This window comes from Limanda limanda, chromosome 15 (assembly GCF_963576545.1).
Source record: "Limanda limanda chromosome 15, fLimLim1.1, whole genome shotgun sequence".
NCBI classification, from domain to species: Eukaryota; Metazoa; Chordata; class Actinopteri; order Pleuronectiformes; family Pleuronectidae; genus Limanda; species Limanda limanda.
In genome coordinates, this window is record NC_083650.1 from 2,691,352 (window position 1) to 2,711,847 (window position 20,496).

The window sequence follows — 20,496 nt, forward strand, 5'->3', positions numbered from 1 at the left end:
ACGTCTGCAGGATTACGCAAAAACTACTAAATCACTTTCCACCAAACTTCGTAGAGGGACGGTGCCTTGACCTGGAATCAAGAGCCAGTGTAGTTATTACCCCCGCGTAGTTAAGTAATCCACAATTAGTTTTTCTGTGAGTTAGCAGATTACACAAAAAACTACACAAACAGTTTACGACAGAACTTGGTGGAAGGATGTGATATAGATCAGGGAAGAACTCATTTTATCTTGGTGCAGATCCGGATCCATGAATTTGTTTTCACTTGGTTTTAAATTGTGAGATTTTTCAACATTTTCATTGCTGTCAAACATATTTAGGGGACTGATATGTATGTTTCTATGTGTGTTAATACATTTAAAACAGGTAAATAGAAGCAGGTTAGCGGAGCAGGATTTCTGTATGAACAAGAGTTTGATTATTGCCCTGAACCGCAGCAGAGAAGCAACAAGTCTGAGCTCTTAGAGGACGTGATTCACATCCATGTGATGGATCGTATTGATGCTGGAATCAATACTCGAAACAAGACGGTATCTGTGATTCTTTCCCGACAATCCCTCACAGATAACAGTCCCTGTTCGGTGTCGAGCTGCAGACACGTCGTCAATAAGATCTGATGGAAAATCTGCAACTTGCTCTTTACCAGGAGGTTTAAAGAAGCAGATTCAGGAGTTGTGTAATGTTTGGTGTCCACATACTTTCGGCAATGCAGTGTCTGTTCAAAAAGTGGCCTAATTTGACCGTAATCCTGGTTTGGTTTGATTCGTCCTTCACTAAATCGCCCACTCGCTTTCCCTTTCCCTCCCACTCACTCTTTCCCTCTCTCTCTCTCTCTCTCTCTCTCCTTTTCCCTCTGTCCTCTTCTTCACTTCTCATCTCTCTCCATCTCTCCCACTCTCTTCTTTCTTTCTCTCCCTGTGTGTCTTCTACCCATCGCTCTTTTCTCTCTTATCCCTCCCCCATCTGTGGGAAGCTGCCATTGTGCGCATGTCGCCGATGAGTCAATTTGTAGAGGCAGTGCACGCACACACACACACACACACACACACAGAGAGACACACACACACACACACATGCATCCTGTCTCCCACGAAGGCATCTGTTTCAGTCTGTCTCTCTGTGAGATGCAGCACCAACTGAGGAGCGAGGGGGAGATGAGCAGAGGGAGGGAGGAAGAAGGGAAGAGGGAGGGATAAGGAAGAGGAGGGAGACACAGCAGAGAGAAAGAGGAGAGAGGAGAAGGAGGACTGACATTAGAGAGAGAGAGAGAGAGAGAGAGAGTGAACAGAGGAGGGGGAGGATGATGCTGCAGCCGAGCATCTCTGCCTGACTTCTGCTGGAGTTTGGAGATGGACATGACTGAGTTGGAGCGTCCAAGTGTCTGAGCATCTCCAGTTTGTGCTGCACGTGAGAGAGAGAGAGTGTGTTTGTGTGTGTGTGTGTGTGTGTGTGTGTGTGTGTGTTTTTATGTGTGTGTGAAGCCATGGCGAGCGCTCAGCCGGGGGTCCATGCATTGAAACTCCAGACCTCCTCTGTCTCTCACACACTGAGGAACGGAAGCAACTTCATTAAATGGGACGAGGTAAGGACACGGATTCTCCTCTAGTGAGCACAAGACAAACAACATCTCATCTTTGATTTTCTGATTTTTTTGGAATCCATACATACGTTTTTGTGAAACAGTGAAATTGTCATCATCGTGCTCATTTGACTGGAGTCCAGTGGAATTGGAGCGAGAGACGAAGAGGAGGAAGAGGAGGAGGAATTGTGCCATGTTGTCAGACGTGTGTTTACTATTCATCTGTTGATTGAGCTTTGGCAGCGAAGAACCTGTGGATCAGACGCCAGCGAGACAGCGGGCACAGAGGCGGTGCATGTGTGTGTGTGTGTGTGTGTGTGTGTGTGTGTGTGTGTGTGTGTGTGTGTGTGTGTGTGTGTGTGTGTGTGTGTGTGTGTGTGTGTGTGTGTGTGTGTGTGAGTGCACGTGAAACGCCATCGTGGTCAGTTTCCATATTGCCACCTGTTGATGCATTTTGTGTGTTTTCAAACGTGTACAAAAGACACACACATCTCCTCCAGTGGCATCCATGTGTCACATCCAGTGCATAATTGTAGGTTATTGCCGAGTTGTGTGTGTGTGTGTGTGTGTGTGTGTGTGTGTGTGTGTACATGCAGGCTGCATGTGTGTGTTGGTATGCCGAAGTACGAAGCTCTGACAATGAGAAACATGCTGTCCGGTTGCCATGGTAACTGGCATGGTTACCTCCACCTAAACAGATCTGATTTGTGCAAAAGAACAGATTTTTCTTTGGCTCTGTCCGTCAGTGTGTGTGTGTGTGTGTTTGTGTGTGTGTGCATGTGTGTGTGTGTTTCTCATTCATTATTATAGTATTTAGCCATATAATGTCATGAATAATACTTAAAGAGAAAATGGATCTGACAAACTGTTGAATTCAGTCACCATGTGTGTGTGTGTGTGTGAGTGTGTATCTGTGTGTGTGTGTGTTCTGATATTTGAATGTCTACAGTGGAGCTGAGCTTTATGAAATATAGAATTGGTTGCCATGCCAACAAGTGACAACCAGGGATCGCTTTAACCAGGCTTTTATTCTATGAAAGTAGGTTGTTGTGACACTGCCTCGACACGTTGGTTCACTCGTGATTTACGCCCCTAATTTTAGGGGCGTTTAATTGTCCCAAAATGGAGCAGTGGTATTTATGTGTTGTCGTTTACATTCTGCTGGTCGACCTCCGGGAGTCAGGATAACTACGACGTTAACGTTAAAGCCAAAGAAGATGCGCACGTTTGCAGATGATTACTGAATGTACGTTTAAGCCCAGAGCATTTTAGGAAAGGCTTATCCCCGTGTTCCCGTGTTGAGCCTGCAGTGCATCATGGGATACGCTGGTCAGAGGGTAGCAGCTCACACAACAGAAAACCAACCCCCCCCTGGAGCCCCAAAGAGTCCAAGGTTTACTTCATATTATCTGGGTCTCCATAATCACATTAATCCCAAATTTGATTTCGACCCTTCATCTTGTGGCTCTGAGTGTTTTTGGCTCAACCTTAATTCTTTTAGTTTATATTGAAGTCATTCGTCTTGAAGTTGTTCTTTATGAAATTGCTTCCATTTTTCTGTGTGAAGTCACTCAACACAGAAAGCCTGTAGCGAGCTGGTATCAGTCCAACATCGGAGAACTATAAGTTCATCTATTATTTTCAGTCTCAATAGTTTTTCTTTGATAATCAGTTGATTGATTAGACCATAAAATGTCAAGAAGAGCGAGAAACGACATATTAATACGTAGAAATGCTCAGAAAGATGCTGAGTTTACTGTCATAGAGGAAACTATCAATCAATCAATCAATATCCACATCTGATCCCTGGATCCCTGAGGAAATAATGAAACCATCATGCGCAGTGGTGCTCAATTGGGGGGGGGGGGGGTTGTGTTCTGTGTTTTTTACTGGTTCCACCTCTCTCTCCTCAGGATCTGTCCACGGTTACTCCGGTGACTCTGCACGTGGATCCTCATGGATTCTACCTCTACTGGACGGACCAAACCAAGGTGGACTCACACTCCATCACTGTTCAGAATCACCTGTACCTATAAATCTGCTGTTTGGTTTACTGGTCAGATGATGAGGAACCAACTTCCCATTCGACTCAGATCTCAGTCGTCAACTCATCATAAACAGAATCTTATTTATAATAATGTCTTAGTCCAAAACTAATTACATGAATTTATTTATGCATCTTTTACCCAATTAACTGACTCCTGAAGAGGGCAGCTTCTTATTTTAGGTAAATCTCAATTTTTAAATAACTTTGGAGGCTAAATTCCAATTTGAATCTCATTTAATCAACTATTTACATATTGTGAAAATATACCAGAGCCGTCATCATTAATCGGCATAAACAGTTCAACCAATGTTTCCAATCTCCAGGTAATAGCTCGCCACTGTTCTGTCAGTGTCTGTTACTTAGTGCAGTCTTTCATTCAACCTTTATTTTAACGTTTTTGTTTAAGAATTGATATTAACCTGTTTCCTTTATTTAGATTTTTTATATAAATGTGAAATACAGCAGATTTAAGCTATAGGGAAATTAAGTTAAACACATTTCCGTGCACAGGATGTGAAAGGAAGGATTGCAGCTCAATAATTTCTTTTTTTTACAGCTTCTTTGTATTTGTCTTGATTTTTTAAATAATTCATGTAAAGCACTTGAAATTTTGTTGTTGAAATGTCCAAATCCGTCTAAAACATTGTTTTATTTTTTCTTACTTATTGTTTCATATGAGAATTTAACTGTGTAATGACTTTGAATGGGGGAGATGTTCATGAATGATTGTCACAAACACACCAGCTCACTTTGCATTTTTCTCTGCAGGTGGGCTTAAATCCTTAGCTGGAAACAGGATGGAGCGTTTAGATAACAGCTGACAGTGTGTGTGTTTGTGTGTGTGTGTGTGTGTGTGTGTGTGTGTGTGTGTGTGTGTGTCTGTGTGTGTCTGTGTGTGCGTGCGTGTGTGCATGCGTGCGCATGTGTGTGTCTGTGTGTTATTGTATTGTTGCTCCCATTAGGACACGGAGCTTCTGGACCTGACCCTCGTAAAAGATGTCAGAACGGGTCGAAGCACCAAAACACCCAAGGTACCGTCACCTCTGTGCACGTGCCCCCCCCCCGGTGTGTAAAGTCTGATATCTCCCTCCAGCAGTCACTCCCCCCCCTCAGAGAAGCTAATCTCTTCGCCAGCTGCATCTCCGTGACCCCGTGACCTCTCGCTGATGGCGGCTCCTCGTATGCACAAGAACTAACGTTTAGTTTTCACTGTTGTATTAGTTTGTTGTAGTTTTATCTCCTGTAGCAGGTGTGAGTCTATTGTGGTGGATTTGGTGTTTAACAGTAAATTACTCAGCAGGTGTAATTATAGATTAAGTAGATATACAAAGTCAATTTAGACGTGTTTTTCTGCCTGAATTGATATTTTCTGTTTAGACTGATGCCACTAAAGCTAACCAGTAACTCTCAAACCTGGCACAGTTTGCACAGGATCACTGGTTAAAGCAATAATAACAAAGTAATAAAATGGTGCTGGTACAAGAATCTATAAAAGGCTTTTTAATGATGTTTTCAGGAATAATTTCAAATCCCTCGACAGCTTCAATACAGTCAAGACACAAGATGTTATGTGCACCATTAGCAAGGTGAACAACATGTCGTATATTCATAAAGCTGATGATGCCTGAGCTCAAATGGACAAAACTATGGGACTGGTCTTTATCAATATTATCAGTTAGGGTCTTCATATATACATATACACCTCCAGCGCGTCTTCGTCTCAGGCCGTCAGCTCTCACTCTGTCGTCCAATAGGAGGCCAAGCTGCGGGAGCTGCTGGATGTGGGGAACCTGGTCGGCCGTCTGGAGAACCGCATGGTTACCGTGGTTACGGCTTCAGACCACGTAAACGTCAACCAGCTCAACTTCATCGCTTCGCAGGAGGAAGAGGCCAAGGTACTGAAATCAGTGATGATGATGATGATGATGATGATGATGATGATGATGATGATGATGATGATGATGATGATGATGATGATGATGATGATGATGATGATGATGATGATGATGATGATGATGATGATGATGATGATGATGATGATGATGATGATGATGATGATGATGATGATGATGATGGTCTGATTTTGGCAGGTGTGGTGCGAGGAGCTGTTTTCTCTGTCTTCCAATCTGCTCAGCCACAATCTGAACAGAGACCCCAGTCTGCTGAAAGCGTGAGTACACACACACACGCAGACACACACGCACACACACACACACACACCATGACATGAAGAATACATGTTTCCAGTTTCAATCCTTTATTCACCTAATATTTGCCCACAAAACGACATCCTAGTTTGAATCTCTTCCTGCAAACTGGTTCAAAAGTTTGATGACTCATCCAACACTCAGGGGTGATTACTAATTGTGCGTCTATTTAGAATGCACTGCCACATTTGGATCCATGTATTTTTTTCTCACACAGTCACTTGAGATCTTTAGAGTTTGATCGAGGAAACGAGGATTTGTTGCCAGATTGTTTTTCCCTTTGTGTTCAAGGTACGTGAGGTTAACTCTCCAGCCCAACGCAGAGGGGAGAATTCCTATCAAGAGGTAAGTAACTGGTTTCTATTCCCTTCCTCCTTTTCACTCAGCGGCTCCGTCTGAGAGATAACTCTGTGGCACGTGTTACAGTAGATGGCCGAGGATGTGAGAAAATAGCCCAATGAAATCTGCAGAGACGCGCACAAACTTAAACTTTACTCTTTCCTGTCCCTCGCTTCCTAAAATAAACTTAATTCCATGTGCACTTGGGAAAGTAAAAAACAGGGACAGGATTCGCCAAGGTGCTTAATTCAGCTCTGACCTGGTAATCAACCACCGCCTGAGCATGAGACGGATAATTCAGTTATGATGGAGAGCTGTTTCTTAGAGGAAAACCAGGAGCTGAATCAAGGTCAGGTGAAGTGCTTTAGAAGGGAAGGCACAGGTCTACAGATGTAGGGAGGATCTGACTGTGGCAAGGTCAAAGGTCAGGGTATGGGGGTGTTCAGATACATGGGTTTTGGGGACTGGTTATTGACTGGGGAGGTATTTTAAGAGGTAGGATTACCGGTGGCTGTATCCCTCCACCAACCAGTGCAGTCTCCTTCTGCATACATTTATTTTCCAGACTCATATGAAGTCGTTGTGACCTTTGACCTCTGAAAGCGTATCAGTTCATCTCTGTCAAGACAGATTTTGAAGAAATTCCCTGAATCACACTTGACATATATCTATTCAAAAGGCTAGAAACAGGTTTCGTGAGGCCACTGTAACCTTGACCTTTGACCTTTGAGCACCCAAATCTAACCAGTTAGTCTTTGAGGATTCCCTCGAGGTGTTCTCAAGGTCAGACGTTCACAAGGTTAAAAACAAAGGTTACATGGGGTCAGCGTGATCTTTGACCTTCACATTCTATTGAGGTCACTCTTAAGTCCAAGTGCATGTTTGTGCCATTTATGAAGAAATCCCATTGACAAGGACATGAGGTCACCACGACCTTGAACCTTTGACCTTCACCCACTCAAATCGAATCAGCTCATGAAAACCTAATTCCCCCGTCCACCCTGTCTCTGCAGCAGAGGCGTGTGAACGTAGGTTTTGTGTGTGGCGCGTGTGTGTCTCAGGACGAGCTGATGACGTTGTGGTGTCGTCGTCTGTTGCAGCATCGTGCGACTGTTTTCATCAGACAGAAAGAAAGTGGAGAACGCCTTGGAGAACTGCCGCCTGCCCTGCGGACGGGTAAACACACGTTGTTCTATCAGCAGCAGCAGTAAAGAGAACACACACGCACAAGTCAGAATATGAAACGGATCCATGCTTTGAAAACCTTCCCTTTGGATAAACTCACATACGACACACTCACAGTCTTTTTCAACTTTATCCTTCTTATCTCCTTAATTTTCTATTTCCCATTCTGCCTTTTATCTGGTGTGTGCGTTTTATTTTTTGTTCAGAATGAGTCACAGTGCAACGAGGGGTGAAACCAGCTCAAATATCTGGGTCATCAATTTTTTAAGCAACCAGTTGAAAGCAGAAATGCAAAGACGTGAATCTTGCATCGAATATTCCTGTGAGCAAAGAAAGTTTTATTTTAACAGAGGAGATTTTTTTAGTTTTAAAACTTTTTATTTTTTTTAACAGCAAGTGGGAGGAGGAGGTTAAAAGAGGAGAATCTGGATGCTGCAAGTTCAGAGGACGTCTCTGACACTGACAGCTGCAGTTTTATTCATGCACACGAACCAAACACTTCAATCTCATCTTCGTAATTCTGTTTTTCAAGATTGAATCTCTCAAGAGGCAAAAGTTTATATATTGGGTCCCAAAAAAAATATTTAAAGTGAATGTAACAACCTCTGGAAATACTTTAACTGAGAATTGAAGGGAAAAAAAGAAACATTAAAATATTGAGAATAAAGCCATAAAATTATAAGACAGCGTTAATTTTCAAGAATAAATCGGAATACTACAAGAAAAAAGCTGCACATTTAACAACAAGATGATAAAGCTGTAGATGAGAAAAGTCATCTCGGACAGTTTGGTGAATTATCTTTGGAAATATTAAAGATTTTTTTTGCAAGTGAAAAACAAGAAATTGTTAATAAACTGGAAATTTCCTTCTTCTTCCTTTGAAGAGAAAATGTCTCTCCCAGATGTTTATCCAGGTGTTTTCATCTAAAAACCATCCGTCCATCTGAGTTGGGAGAGATTAATTACTTCTTTTAGACAATATACCATCAAATCGATATTTTCATTTAATTGTGATCAAGGGAATCAATAAATCCTTTCAATGTCTTTATTGATACATATGTCTTAATGTTAATTGGACAGGGGGAAAGCATCAAACTGGAGGACTTCACATTCGAGGTCTACAGGAGTTTTCTGGACAGTTTGTGTCCTCGTCCTGAACTCGGCAACATCTTCAAACTGCAGTAAGTGTTTTTATAAAAAGTCCTTCACCTGCTTCGCAGCTTCACTTGCTGAACGTCCGATGAACTCAAAGATGTATTCTTTTTAAAGAAGCTGCTCGGCACAGTTAGTTTTCTTCTTAAGTGTGTTGTTATTTGCTTCAGGCCACTTTCTTTGATATGAAGAATGATGAAGAAGAACGATTCATCGCTGTCCCACTTGTGCACAGCCGAGGATTAAAGGGAGTAGCTGTCAGTGCGTTAAAGTGTTAATCAAAGTCTTGACTCTATTATGTTTAACACATTCAAAGTCGGACTGTTGATTAATTAATGCTTTATTGTTTAATTAATTAGTCGACAAAAGAGACAAATCGCTATCACACGTTGTAACAGATTCATTTGTCGTTTTCTACTTCATCATTTCTGTCTCCAAAACATTTTTCTTAAAAGACGCAGTTGTTTTACTGATATTGAAGAATCGACTGTCGACTAAATTATTAATTGTTTCAGCTTTAATTTGAAAAGCTGAGATTTTTTAACTGTGGTAATTAAATAAATTGATTAATGTTTTTTATTTTCATTTGGGAAAACAGCACTTTTATGTTATTTGACTTCAAGCTACACTTTGCACTTTAAATTGCAGCTTCAAAAATTAGTTGACGGTTCATTGACTACAGATAATTGTGCCGATTTAATTCCCACTTCTCACCAAATATATTCTGAAACCATTTTTCCCTTCAAGCACCGAAACAAGTGCATTTAATAAACGTTTAATGGTACTAACTTCTACTTGTAGGATATTCCAGCATGAAAAACTACTATTTGCTGACATGTAAACCTTCAAATGTGAAGAATTCTAAACAGAGTTTGGTGGATTTGTTTCTTCTGGGTCCGGAAGCAGAGGATCATGGGTAATATTCAGCGTACGGTTGTGGACAGAATTAACCCCCACGTGTGCCTGCAGGGGGCGCTGTAGTTCAGTCAAAGTCACATAGTGATGCTTTAATAAATCCCCTGAGCGTTTGATATGAGACACAAGCAGTTGTGTTGTTGTATCCTCCCTCTGACCCTGACCTCTGACCTTGACCTCTGACCCCGACCTCCTACAGGGGGGGGGGTGACGGCAGCTTGTCAGTTGATCAGATGACAGACTTCATCAACAACAAGCAAAGAGACCCGAGGCTGAACGAGATCCTCTACCCCCCGCTGCGTCCAGCACAGACACACACTGTGATGGAGAGGTACCAACAAGACCAGGCTCAGCTGAAACAAGGTGCCCACACACACACACACACACACACACACACACACACACACACACACACACACACACACACACACACTAATGCTATTTTTCCAACATATTCAGCTAAAATAAGAACCCAAGGTCGTTACTTCTGTGTCGGATCCTGACAGAAGAAAATCTGCTTAGAATCCAGAAGCTTCTGGAGAAAATCATGCAAACTAGTAACAAAGATAATAATAATAATATAATGTTATTATTTTATAATAAGTTATAATCATTGGTAACTGGTAAACAATTGTAATTTAAAACAGAATATCTTCTATGATCTATGTATTCCCCATTAATATAAACACAGTATTGTGTGTTGTTGGTGTGAGGAACATGAAATAACCTGAACAATTCATGTTGTGTAAGATGCAATCATTTTCACACACTGATTAATAATGATCAATAACAGTTGATTACAATTTGTATTTTCTGCTTTTTATGGTTAAAAACAGTCAAGATATTAAGTGAAAGTCCAAATGGATTTTAATGAATCATAAAAAAACGTTTGTCTCTGTGTGATGTTTTGTGTCTCTGTGTGATGTTTTGTGTGTCTGTGTTGCACAGGTGTGATTTCTCTGCAGGCCTTCTCCAGTTATCTGTCCTGCGATGACAACGGAGTGATTCCACCAGAGAAACTGGATCAGTCTGAAGACATGAGCTTCCCCCTGTCACACTACTTCATCAACTCATCACACAACACATACCTGACAGGTACACACTCACGAACACACACACACACACACACACACACACACAACACAACAACACAACTCCCTGATTCTGAGGAAACACACAGTAAAACTAGACGTCCTAGAAAGTGAGGTTTACGTTGTGTTCATGCAGCTTCGGTGTTGTTTGTTTTCTTCAACACAAATACATTCCTTGTCAGCGCAGACAAGCTGTTTGTCTTTTAGCCTGTAAACACATTTTTATTGTGTGTCTGTGTGTGTCAGCGGGCCAGCTGGCGGGCAGCTCCTCGGTGGAGATGTACAGGCAGGTCCTCCTGGCTGGCTGCCGCTGCGTGGAGCTGGACGTGTGGAAGGGACGCACCGCTGAGGAGGAGCCGGTCATCACACACGGGTTCACCATGACCTCAGAAATCCCTTTTAAGGTGAACACAGACCTCACCAGGTTCTGATCTGACCTCCACGAGGGTCATCCTGTCCTTCACTGGTCTTACTGGTGGTTTGGTCTCTGATCCTCCAGGAGGTGATTGAAGCCATCGCAGAGTGTGCCTTCAAGACGTCTCCCTTCCCTGTCATCCTCTCCTTTGAAAACCACGTGGACTCGTGAGCATCTCTGTCATTAAGCATCTCTTCATTCATCAGTGTGATCGGATCCGATCGGAGATGTTGAACTGTCTGTTTGTCCATCTGTCAGTTTGAAGCAGCAGGCCAAGATGGCTGAGTACTGTCGCTCCATCTTCGGAGACGCGCTGTTGATCGACCCTCTGGACAAATACCCTGTGAGGACACACACACACACACACACACACACACACAACAGATATATAAAAATATCTACATTAAACATTGGTGGATCTGCTGGACATTTGCAACCTGCGTCTAACTATACTGTCCATTGTGTGTGTGTGTGTGTGTGTGTGTGTGTGTGTGTGTGTGTGTGTGTGTGTGTGTGTGTGTGTGTGTGTGTGTGTGTGTGTGTGTGTGTGTGTGTGTGTGTGTGTGTGTGTGTGTGTGTGTGTGTCTGTGTATGTAGCTGGAGTCTGGCCTCCCTCTGCCCAGTCCTCTGGAGCTCATGGGGAAAATTATCATCAAAAACAAGAAATCGCACAAACCCCCCAACAACACGGACACCAAGAGACTGACGGACCAGCCTGCCAATCCCAGCATCGAAACTGCGTCTCCTAGCAACAACACGGGAGGTAAGACACAAAGACAAAGAGGACTTCTTTTTCTTTTTCAGTCTAGAAATCCATGTGAAATGTGTTCGGCTGCGACACTTTGCACCAAAACACAGAACAGACAATAAATAATTCTGACTGACTCTGACGAGGCTCCATATGGCTGCAGAAGAACGTTTCGGCCTCCAATTACAGAAAGATCTTTTCAAAGTGTTTACACGTGTAGTCGATGAGGAAGACAGATTATAGAGACACAGGAAGTTGAGATTATTTGATATAAACAAGACCAAAAGGAAACAAGGAGCTGCAGCAACGGACAGTTTGAGGAAAGTTATGTTTTCTGAACATAAGAGCATGGAAACCTTTTCAAACCCACAAATTAAATAATCCACTTGAATATGTTCGATTCGATTTTAAATGTCACACAAAATAACTTTTTATATTTTCTGAATGCACATGATTCAAATATAATTTCGGAAGAATGTCCACGAACAAGTTCATGCTCCCATAAACTTGTTTTACCGTCCAGGAGTCGTTTCTTGTTACGTATCTGGTAGGTAAAACTCAATAAGCTACTGGGAGCATCACTTTCCATCTCCTGCATCCCCCTCCTGTTATTTATCCAGCTAGAATGTGTGTGTGTGTGTGTCGTCCTGACCTCGGCCAAGGTGTCAGATCTGCTCACGCTGGATTTTACGTCTGCCCCTCATCAGGGACGTGTCAGTAATGAGCAGGACATCCCAGAAGAGGTGGACAGCTAAGAACAGCAATTACACGGCAGTGCAGAGGGAAATCAGAGAATCCTTATTGACATGCCTGACGTGCAAATCCTAGAAAACAGGTCTGGGACTCAGAGCCTGGCCTCAAACACAAAGATCAGACTGGCAGCTGCTCTGACGTGCACACGCACACACACACACACACACACACACGGAAACACACACACACACACACACACACACACACACACACACACACACACTGTGGATTCCTGAGTGGGCTGAATAATCACCTGCAGAGAAAGTTAAAGCAGCGGCTTGTTTACAAAAACCACAGGTTTATTTTCGCTGAATAACAACTGCTGCACTAATGTGTCTCGTGTGACTCAGGTTCAGATTTCACTGGTCGACAGTTTCATTCATTTCCAGAGCACATTTCTCGAAAGTAAATGTAAATAACAAAGGTTTTACTTGCATTTAAATTTACTAAAGTGTTTTATTTGCAGAAAACTGAGTAACTTATTTCACAGATGACTTATTGAGCCTCAGTTTATACCAATGTTTTGTGATTCTTTTTGCAAGATAATCACTTCATGGTTTTTCCTAATTTCTACAGTTGTATAATAGATTTATTATATATTGCATGACATGTGCTCATTCATAATATTTAGCTGGTGTGTGGTTCTCTTTAAAGAAAAGACAGACTGGTTTAGTTTATATACATTTCTTTGAGATATTTGGTGAGTGAGGCTCATTGACTCTTCTCCGAGTGTTTCTTTGTTCTGGTCTTTGACGTTTCTCTGGGAATCAGATGAGGCGATGAAGAGTGGAGCAGGATGAAGACGTGTGTAACTTTAATTTTAACAGAGATGGAGGCTGAGAGTGAGGAAGACGATGATGACGAAGATGATGAGGGTAAAAAGGTCAGTGGTGACATCACACGGAGCCGAGGGGTTGTGGCCGCACTCTCACCGCTCGTCGCCATTTGTTGACGTTTGTCTATGACGTTTATTTTCATTGTTTGTTCTTCACGCCATCGTCGATCTTGTTATTTACTCTGGATGTTCTCGTTGTTGTCACATGAGTTTTTAATTTTGCTGTTTCCTCTGCAGTGTTGTCATTGTTGTTGATTGTTATTAATGTGAACTGTTCTTCTTGTTGGGTTTTTATTAAGTTCATCTTTACAATATATAAATACAGTGGGAGGGTTGGAGGAGGAGAAACATCTGGTAAAACCCAACCAGTTAGTGAAAGTGTGTCAATGCACATAAAGAAGAACAAGGAAACATAAACAGATATCGAACAGACAGCTCACACAAAACATTAGACTAAATCAAACTGCATTAATTATTCTGAGGAAAAGTATCTCACAATGTTAAAGAAAGTGAAAGAAATAAGATAAGATCTGCACATAAAGTTAATGGGTTATTTCTTGGATCAAACCCAACCCATCATTTAATGGACATCAATTGATATGTTTTTGAGGATTCCTGCTGATAATCAGACAGAAGAGAATGAATAATAATAAATAATAGAATAATAAGAAAAGCAGGAAACTGAACAGGAACCTCAGATGTGAGAGTAGGTTAGAGCGTGTTGTGTGTGTGTGTGTGTGTCTGTGTGTGTGTGTGTGTGTGTGTGTGTGTGTGTGTGTGTGTGTGTGTGTGTGTGTGTGTGTGTGTGTGTGTGTGTGTGTGTGTGTGTGTGTGTGTGTGTCTTGTTGGAACTGGGCTGCTGTGTACTCATCTGTTTTACTATTTCATGTTTGTGCTGAAAACTCTTGGCTTCAACATGTTGGATTTCAGGCCCAACGTCAAAGAAACATGTTCGTCTGGTGAATCTGCTTCGACTCAAACCTACACCCAGTTAATTTCCATGTGGAAACGATGCGTCCGTGACTCCATGACACGCTGACCACGAAGGAATCTGTGAGCTCAGACCTCATTCCTGCCGTCGTGTATTTCAGGGCTCGGCAGAGCGCGAGGCCGTGGCTACGGAGGAGATGTCAACTCTGGTAAACTACGTCCAGCCGACCAAGTTCAACTCATTCGAAGCATCCAAGAGTAAGTGAAGCAGATCAGAAGCCGACACGTTGACACACGGATGCACAGCCTCTGTGCTCCGATACTTTCCTGTTTCCTTTTCCCTGCAAACAGGTTCTTGTTGTTGTCACAGCAGCAGAATCCCTCATCATCATGTCCGGCCTCAGCTCCGGCTGTGCAGGCCTCCACATATCATCTTCAGGATGATAATGAAGAGTTGTAATGATAGAGCTGAAAAGATGATGAGGAAAATGTTTTGACATGTTGTAGCACGAGGCGCAGAGAGTTTGAAAATGAGGAAATTATCTGAACGGGAGAAATTAATGTCTCGAGTAGGAGCAGGAGTCATGTCGTAACGGAAATAATTGCTCAGAAATGTGTGTGTCTGTGTGTGTGTGTTTGTGCAGAGGCAGCCCGCTGTTACCACATGTCGTCTTTTGTGGAGACCAAAGCTTTGGAGCATCTCACAAAGTCACCAGTGGAGTTTGTGGAGTATCCTTGGCAACGGTTACCACAGCTACTCCATCCCATGGCAACTGACTCCATACTTTCTCTTCTTTTCTGTCTTCTGATGTTTCTCTACTGCCTGAACCTTCGGAAATCTCAGTCACTAAGCAACTTCCAGTATAAATGTTTAATTCACGTAATGGCATCGTTATCTTTGAAAACCCTCTAGTGTGAAGCAGCATAACACATCTACACACAAATAAAGACATGTTCCGGGATATGAAATGATGTTCTTATAATCAGTGACAGGAAATGTTTGAACCAACTCAAACCAAATGTCCTTAACTTTATACTAACCAGATATAATAAAACCCAGCTCAGTCGCATTTACCCCAAAGGAACCAGAGTGGACTCGTCAAACTTTATGCCTCAGCTCTTCTGGAACGCTGGATGTCAACTGGTCGCGCTCAACTACCAAACCATCGGTAAAACACTGAGTCTTTCCTGCTGAAATGTGCTTTTAATACAAAATCATTTAAACGTCCTGGGTAATGAATTAACAGAGTTTTTAATATCTCTAATATTCACGAGCTTTCTCTTCCAGATTTGTCCACGCAGCTGAACCTCTTCATGTTTGAGTACAACGGGCGCAGCGGCTACAGACTGAAGCCGGAGTTCATGAGACGGCCGGACAAACACTTTGACCCGTTCACAGAAAACACGGTGGACGGCATCGTGGCCAACACGCTGTCTGTGAAGGTACAAGAGCTGCGCGATAATATGAGATAATCCAGCGTTAGCTCCACTGTGGTTTGAAAACATAAATTTAAAAAGTTATAAATCAGTAAGCACACAATATGAAGAGGAGGAAATATAGTAAATATCTGTGTATTTGAGCTTTTTCTTCATCCACGTCTCTGCTTGTCCTGCAGGTGATCTCAGGCCAGTTCCTGACGGAGCGGCGGGTGGGGGTGTACGTGGAGGTGGACATGTTCGGACTTCCCGCCGACACCAGGAGGAAGGCGCTGAAGACCAAAACCTCCCAGAACAACAACGCCATCAACCCGGTGTGGGACGAGGAGCCGATCGTCTTCAAGAAGGTGACACGGAGAAACGAGAGAGAGGAAACGAATAAAACACAAATCTGATCTGTTTCGTAACGCTGTGACCTCCACTCGCTCACAGGTGATTCTTCCCACTCTGGCCTCGCTGAGAATTGCTGCTTTTGAGGAAGGAGGAAAGTTTATCGGTCATCGGATTATTCCAGCGTCGGCAATTCGACCAGGTACTTCAGTTGATTTGATGCCAATCTGTTAAGTGTTTTATATTTGAATAATAACAATAAACCCTATTTCCATAGCAGCTTTCAAAAAATAAATGATAGCAACTCATAGAAAAGTGAGGAAGACGGTTCTTTTCACCTCTGTCCATTTGTTTATTGGTTGGTTTGTTGGTTTGAAAGCAAGATTACAAAAAACTCATTAATTTCTATTTTGGATCCAGATCAGGGGACAGATCCAGGATTAAATTCTTCCACTTTCCACATTTTCATTTATTTCCCTAGAAACTATTCAAACTTTCCCACTGAGACAAACCATCATTGCATGACGTCAAAAAGTAGAACAGAGATGAACAATTGATTATTTCTTCCGTAAAAAAACGTTCCTCATCATTACTTTAATCCTTGAGCTTGAAAGATGAACATGTTCGTGTTTCTTTTCCTGCGTCGACTGATGAATCCGTCACATTATTCAGTGAATCACCGTCTTTTCCCCGCTCACCTCCTGGGAGCCCCCCCCCCTTGTCTCCCAGCGATGTAAGAAACCCATTTCAAACAGCTTGCTCAGACACGCCGCTGCTTTCAAGAATGTCATTCAGCACTTTGAAATGGAATAACTGGTAATTTCTCCTTGAGCTTCCTGCAATTACATGATGTGCCTGAGAGATGTTTGCTGTGAACCGCCTCCTCCTTTCCTGTCATTTCCCTGAAGGTCACTGTTGACCCTGAGTGATTCAAACGAAGGTCAAAACCGACTGTGTTCGTGTTTCTTTCAGGTTATCGTTACATCGGCTTGAAGAACGAGAAGAACCAGTCCCTGATTCTACCGGCTGTGTTTGTCTACATCGAAGTCAAAGATTACGTCCCAGACACCTTTGCAGGTACGAATCTCGGTCAAAAAAAAATCACTCCGGGATATTTTGGCTTCATTTCTGGATTGGCGGAGGAATAGTGTATTTGTGTGTTTCTTCATTTTTCTTGTCCAGATGTGATCGAGGCTCTTTCCAACCCCATCCGATACGTCAACCTCCTGGAGCAGAGGTCCAAGCAGCTGGCGGCTCTGACGCTGGAGGACGAGGAGGAGGACACACAGACCGAGGTCACTACTGGTTCTACTTGTTTTCAGTATTCAGCTGCAACCTGACACTTCTCCACTAGGTGTCGCTGCATTCTACACACTGAACCTTTAAAGTCAGATCTATAATTCATGCTGGTCTCGTTCATCAGGACGAAGCTGACGCCGGCACCGAGCGGAAAAACGATTTGAAACCAGCTCCACTGGAAAATGGACTCAGCCCCGCCTCTGGTCCCGCTGGACACACCCCCGTTGCCATGACGCCCAAAGCTTCCGCAGCAAATCAGCAAACAGCTACTACGGGTAGCATCCACCTGTTCCAACACGAACTCTCACATTGAGTGAATTCATACATTACTGAAGTTAAGTCTGAAAGTTTATGACTTTTGTTTTATTCTTCTCTGTATTTCAGACGCAGCAAAACCAGCAGCCAAGAGTGAAGACCTGGTTTCCAGTGTTTTGATAGGTCAGCAATCACCATTATGCTTTTTATTAATTAACTTATATGAAGTTAATCAGTTATTCCTGGTATATTGAACAGTGTTTTAAATGATTTATAAAATCATCAGAATCAGAAATGCGTTTATTGCCAGATAGGCTTTCAACAACGTAAAATTTAGTAGTGTAAGAATAAATACATTAATAAACCTCTCAGTTAGAGAAGTAACAAAAAATCTCCAGTGGAAGACTCCAGAGTTTAAAGTAATTCTAAAAATACTGTCTCTTAATATTCTATTTGCACACTCGTGGCTCCAGACGTCCCAGTGTGCAGCGTCGACGGGCTGCAGCAGTCCAAAGTTTATCAGAAGGAGCAGAAACGTCAGTTCAAAGAGCTGAAGGAGCTGGTGAGGAGACACCAGAAGAAAACGTCCGAGCTGCTGCGAGAGGTCAACAACAAGTTCAAGAAAACAGCCCGGCAGTGCAGCAAGAGCCGGTACGTCGCCGTGTCACTTTGAAACTCACAGGAACACATCCAATGTCATAGAGTGATTTCAATCCAGGAGGAGATCTGTACTTTTCCCTGTGTGTCATTGGGTGTTTCTGTGTTCATCAGGGGTTCGGACAGTGAGAAAGACGAGCGTCTGCAGCAGCTGAGAGACGAGCAGCAGCAGCAGCTTCTGGCTCTGAGGCAGGAGCAGTACTACAGTCAGAAGTACCTGCAGAGAGAGCACATCAAAACGGTAACGTCTCAGGAAAGCAGCCGTGTGACCACCTGACCACAGCTCATCTGTTTCTCCCTAATCACTAATCAACAGATTATAACAAAAAAACTTAACCTGTTGGACAAGAACAAGGTGCAGCAAATAAACTCTCTTCTACGCTTTTGATTACAAATCCCTGCTCTCATTTGAAAGATAACTTTAGTATTTTGTAGTAACATGGTTTTTCTCTGCTCATAAAAGTCCGACTGTTTGTGTTTCCTCCAGCTGACGGAACGACTCAGCAGTTTGGCCGAGGAGAGTCACAACGGCCAGATGAAGAAACTCAAAGACATCTGTGACAAGTAAGAAAAACGTCTGTGAGGAATCACAAAAATATCACTTTATACTTCTGCTGCATAATAATTCAAAGTGAAATCCCAAACAATACTGTACTTTTTACTTGACTTTAGATTTTACACAAAGTAAAGTATGATCAATGTACAAATAACATTTCAGATGATTTCAGTGTTTATTATTATCAATGATTCATAAGATGTTGTTATAAAACCCTTATGACAAAGAAAAGTCATCAAGCTTTGATATTTCACAGTTTATTATAAATATCTTAATCTTAATAAAAGGAAAACAAACCTACAAACAAATACATACAACTTGAATTCATATTTTGTATATTATTCAGTTCCGGCAAATTTATATTTAAACTTGATAGCCGGTTGTTCTCCTCCATCTTGAGCTCTAACGTTTCTCCTGCTGCTTCAGGGAGAAAAAGGAGCTGAAGCGACAGATGGATCGAAGGAGAACAGAGAAGATCAACCAGGCGAAGACCAAAGAGAAACATCTGGCTGAGGAGTATGATCCATAAACACACAGATTCATGCAGCTGGTTTAATCAGATTCATTAAAATGATAACAGAGCTGCACTCTTCTGTCTGTTTTCCCAGGGAGAAGATGGAGATCAATAAGTCCTACGTCAATGAAGTCGTCCAGAACATAAAGCGGGTGAGCGGAGGGGGACGGATCTGGGTTAAACTAATTCTTTATGGGATCTTATTCTATACACTGAGGCCAAATTAAGATTTAATGGATATACCCCATCTCCCTGTAGCTGCATCTCTCTACAACGATAAAATGCTTCATGTACGGAGTAGAATTAGAGTCTAGAGGCAAACAGGAGAAAAGAGAAGATGGTTATTTGTTGCAAGCTGAGAATTAGAAGTAGAAATGTCAAATCCAACTAAATCAGAGGAAGAAACGATCTTGAATTTTGGCTAAAGTAAAATTTTCCAAGAATAAACTTGACATTGAAAGAAAATGCATAAAGTCGAAAACATTTCCAGAAGAAAGAATATTTATTCTATTTTCTAAATAAGGTTGAAATCTCATGAACAAAGTCAATAAGTCATATTTGCAAACAGTAGTATTTCTATATATTCTTAATAGTTCAACTATAATCTTGAAATTTCACATTTATTCTTGACATTTTGACTTTATTCTCTAAATGTAAAGTCCGATCAGCAGTGGTCCTGATAGTTTTCTGTCATCCTCTTCTGTCTCCAGCTGGAGGAGACTCAGACCAAGCGTCACGATCAGCTGGTGGAGCAACACAACCAGCTCCTGCAGGAGATTCAAGACCTGAAGCCAAAGGTAAAACACACATTGGAAGACCTGTGTCTAACTTCCCATCAGTTCCTGCTTCTGAAGTTTATTTCTCGCCTTGAACCACCTACTGCTGTGAATAGTTCACACTTTAATTCCATTACACAGCAAGAAACGTCTTCTGCACGCGGCTCTGAGCTGCTGCTGCTGTTTGTGGCTCCACACCCACACAGCTCAGCATCAGACGTCAGAGCGCTGAAATGATGCAACGCCCCCTGGCAGCCAAACCGGAGCCGCTCTTATTCTTCCTCCTGTATTTACCAGCGTCCTCTCGTCTCTCTCTCTCCAGCTGCAGGGCAACGTGGAGGCAGAGTTCCAGGAGAAGTTCCAGCGTTTGCCGGGAGAGATTCGAGACTTCCTGCAGGACAGGAAGACGGAGGTCAGAGGTCACAGCAAGTCCCGGCCGTCGACCCCTCACGAAGCTCTGTCAGAGGAGGACTGA

The 20,496-nt window shown here is 42.5% G+C and overlaps 1 protein-coding gene across 1 annotated transcript; it reads left to right on the forward strand.

Moving 5' to 3' along the window:
* Positions 1-1,484: 1,484 nt before the first annotated feature.
* Positions 1,485-20,496, forward strand: LOC133020700 (1-phosphatidylinositol 4,5-bisphosphate phosphodiesterase beta-1). The gene is made up of 32 exons (XM_061087389.1): positions 1,485-1,583; positions 3,494-3,571; positions 4,590-4,658; positions 5,382-5,522; positions 5,718-5,797; positions 6,126-6,179; positions 7,274-7,349; positions 8,439-8,539; positions 9,625-9,788; positions 10,374-10,520; positions 10,763-10,920; positions 11,016-11,098; positions 11,190-11,274; positions 11,529-11,694; positions 13,260-13,315; positions 14,359-14,455; positions 14,842-14,926; positions 15,242-15,366; positions 15,486-15,640; positions 15,814-15,981; positions 16,067-16,166; positions 16,937-17,041; positions 17,147-17,259; positions 17,388-17,538; positions 17,648-17,701; positions 17,992-18,169; positions 18,290-18,416; positions 18,663-18,739; positions 19,158-19,247; positions 19,340-19,397; positions 19,956-20,042; positions 20,344-20,496. Exons 1-32 carry the CDS (start codon positions 1,485-1,487, stop codon positions 20,494-20,496), a joined length of 3,480 nt encoding a protein of 1,159 aa, XP_060943372.1.

Bases quoted from the DNA above. Each gene is read 5' to 3' on its own strand.
- LOC133020700 (XM_061087389.1), top strand. From the start codon at position 1,485: ATGGCGAGCGCTCAGCCGGGGGTCCATGCATTGAAACTCCAGACCTCC. The intron at 7,350-8,438 runs GTAAACACACGT...TTAATTGGACAG, and splicing joins GCCGCCTGCCCTGCGGACGG to GGGGAAAGCATCAAACTGGA. The intron at 17,702-17,991 runs GTCAGCAATCAC...TCGTGGCTCCAG, and splicing joins GGTTTCCAGTGTTTTGATAG to ACGTCCCAGTGTGCAGCGTC.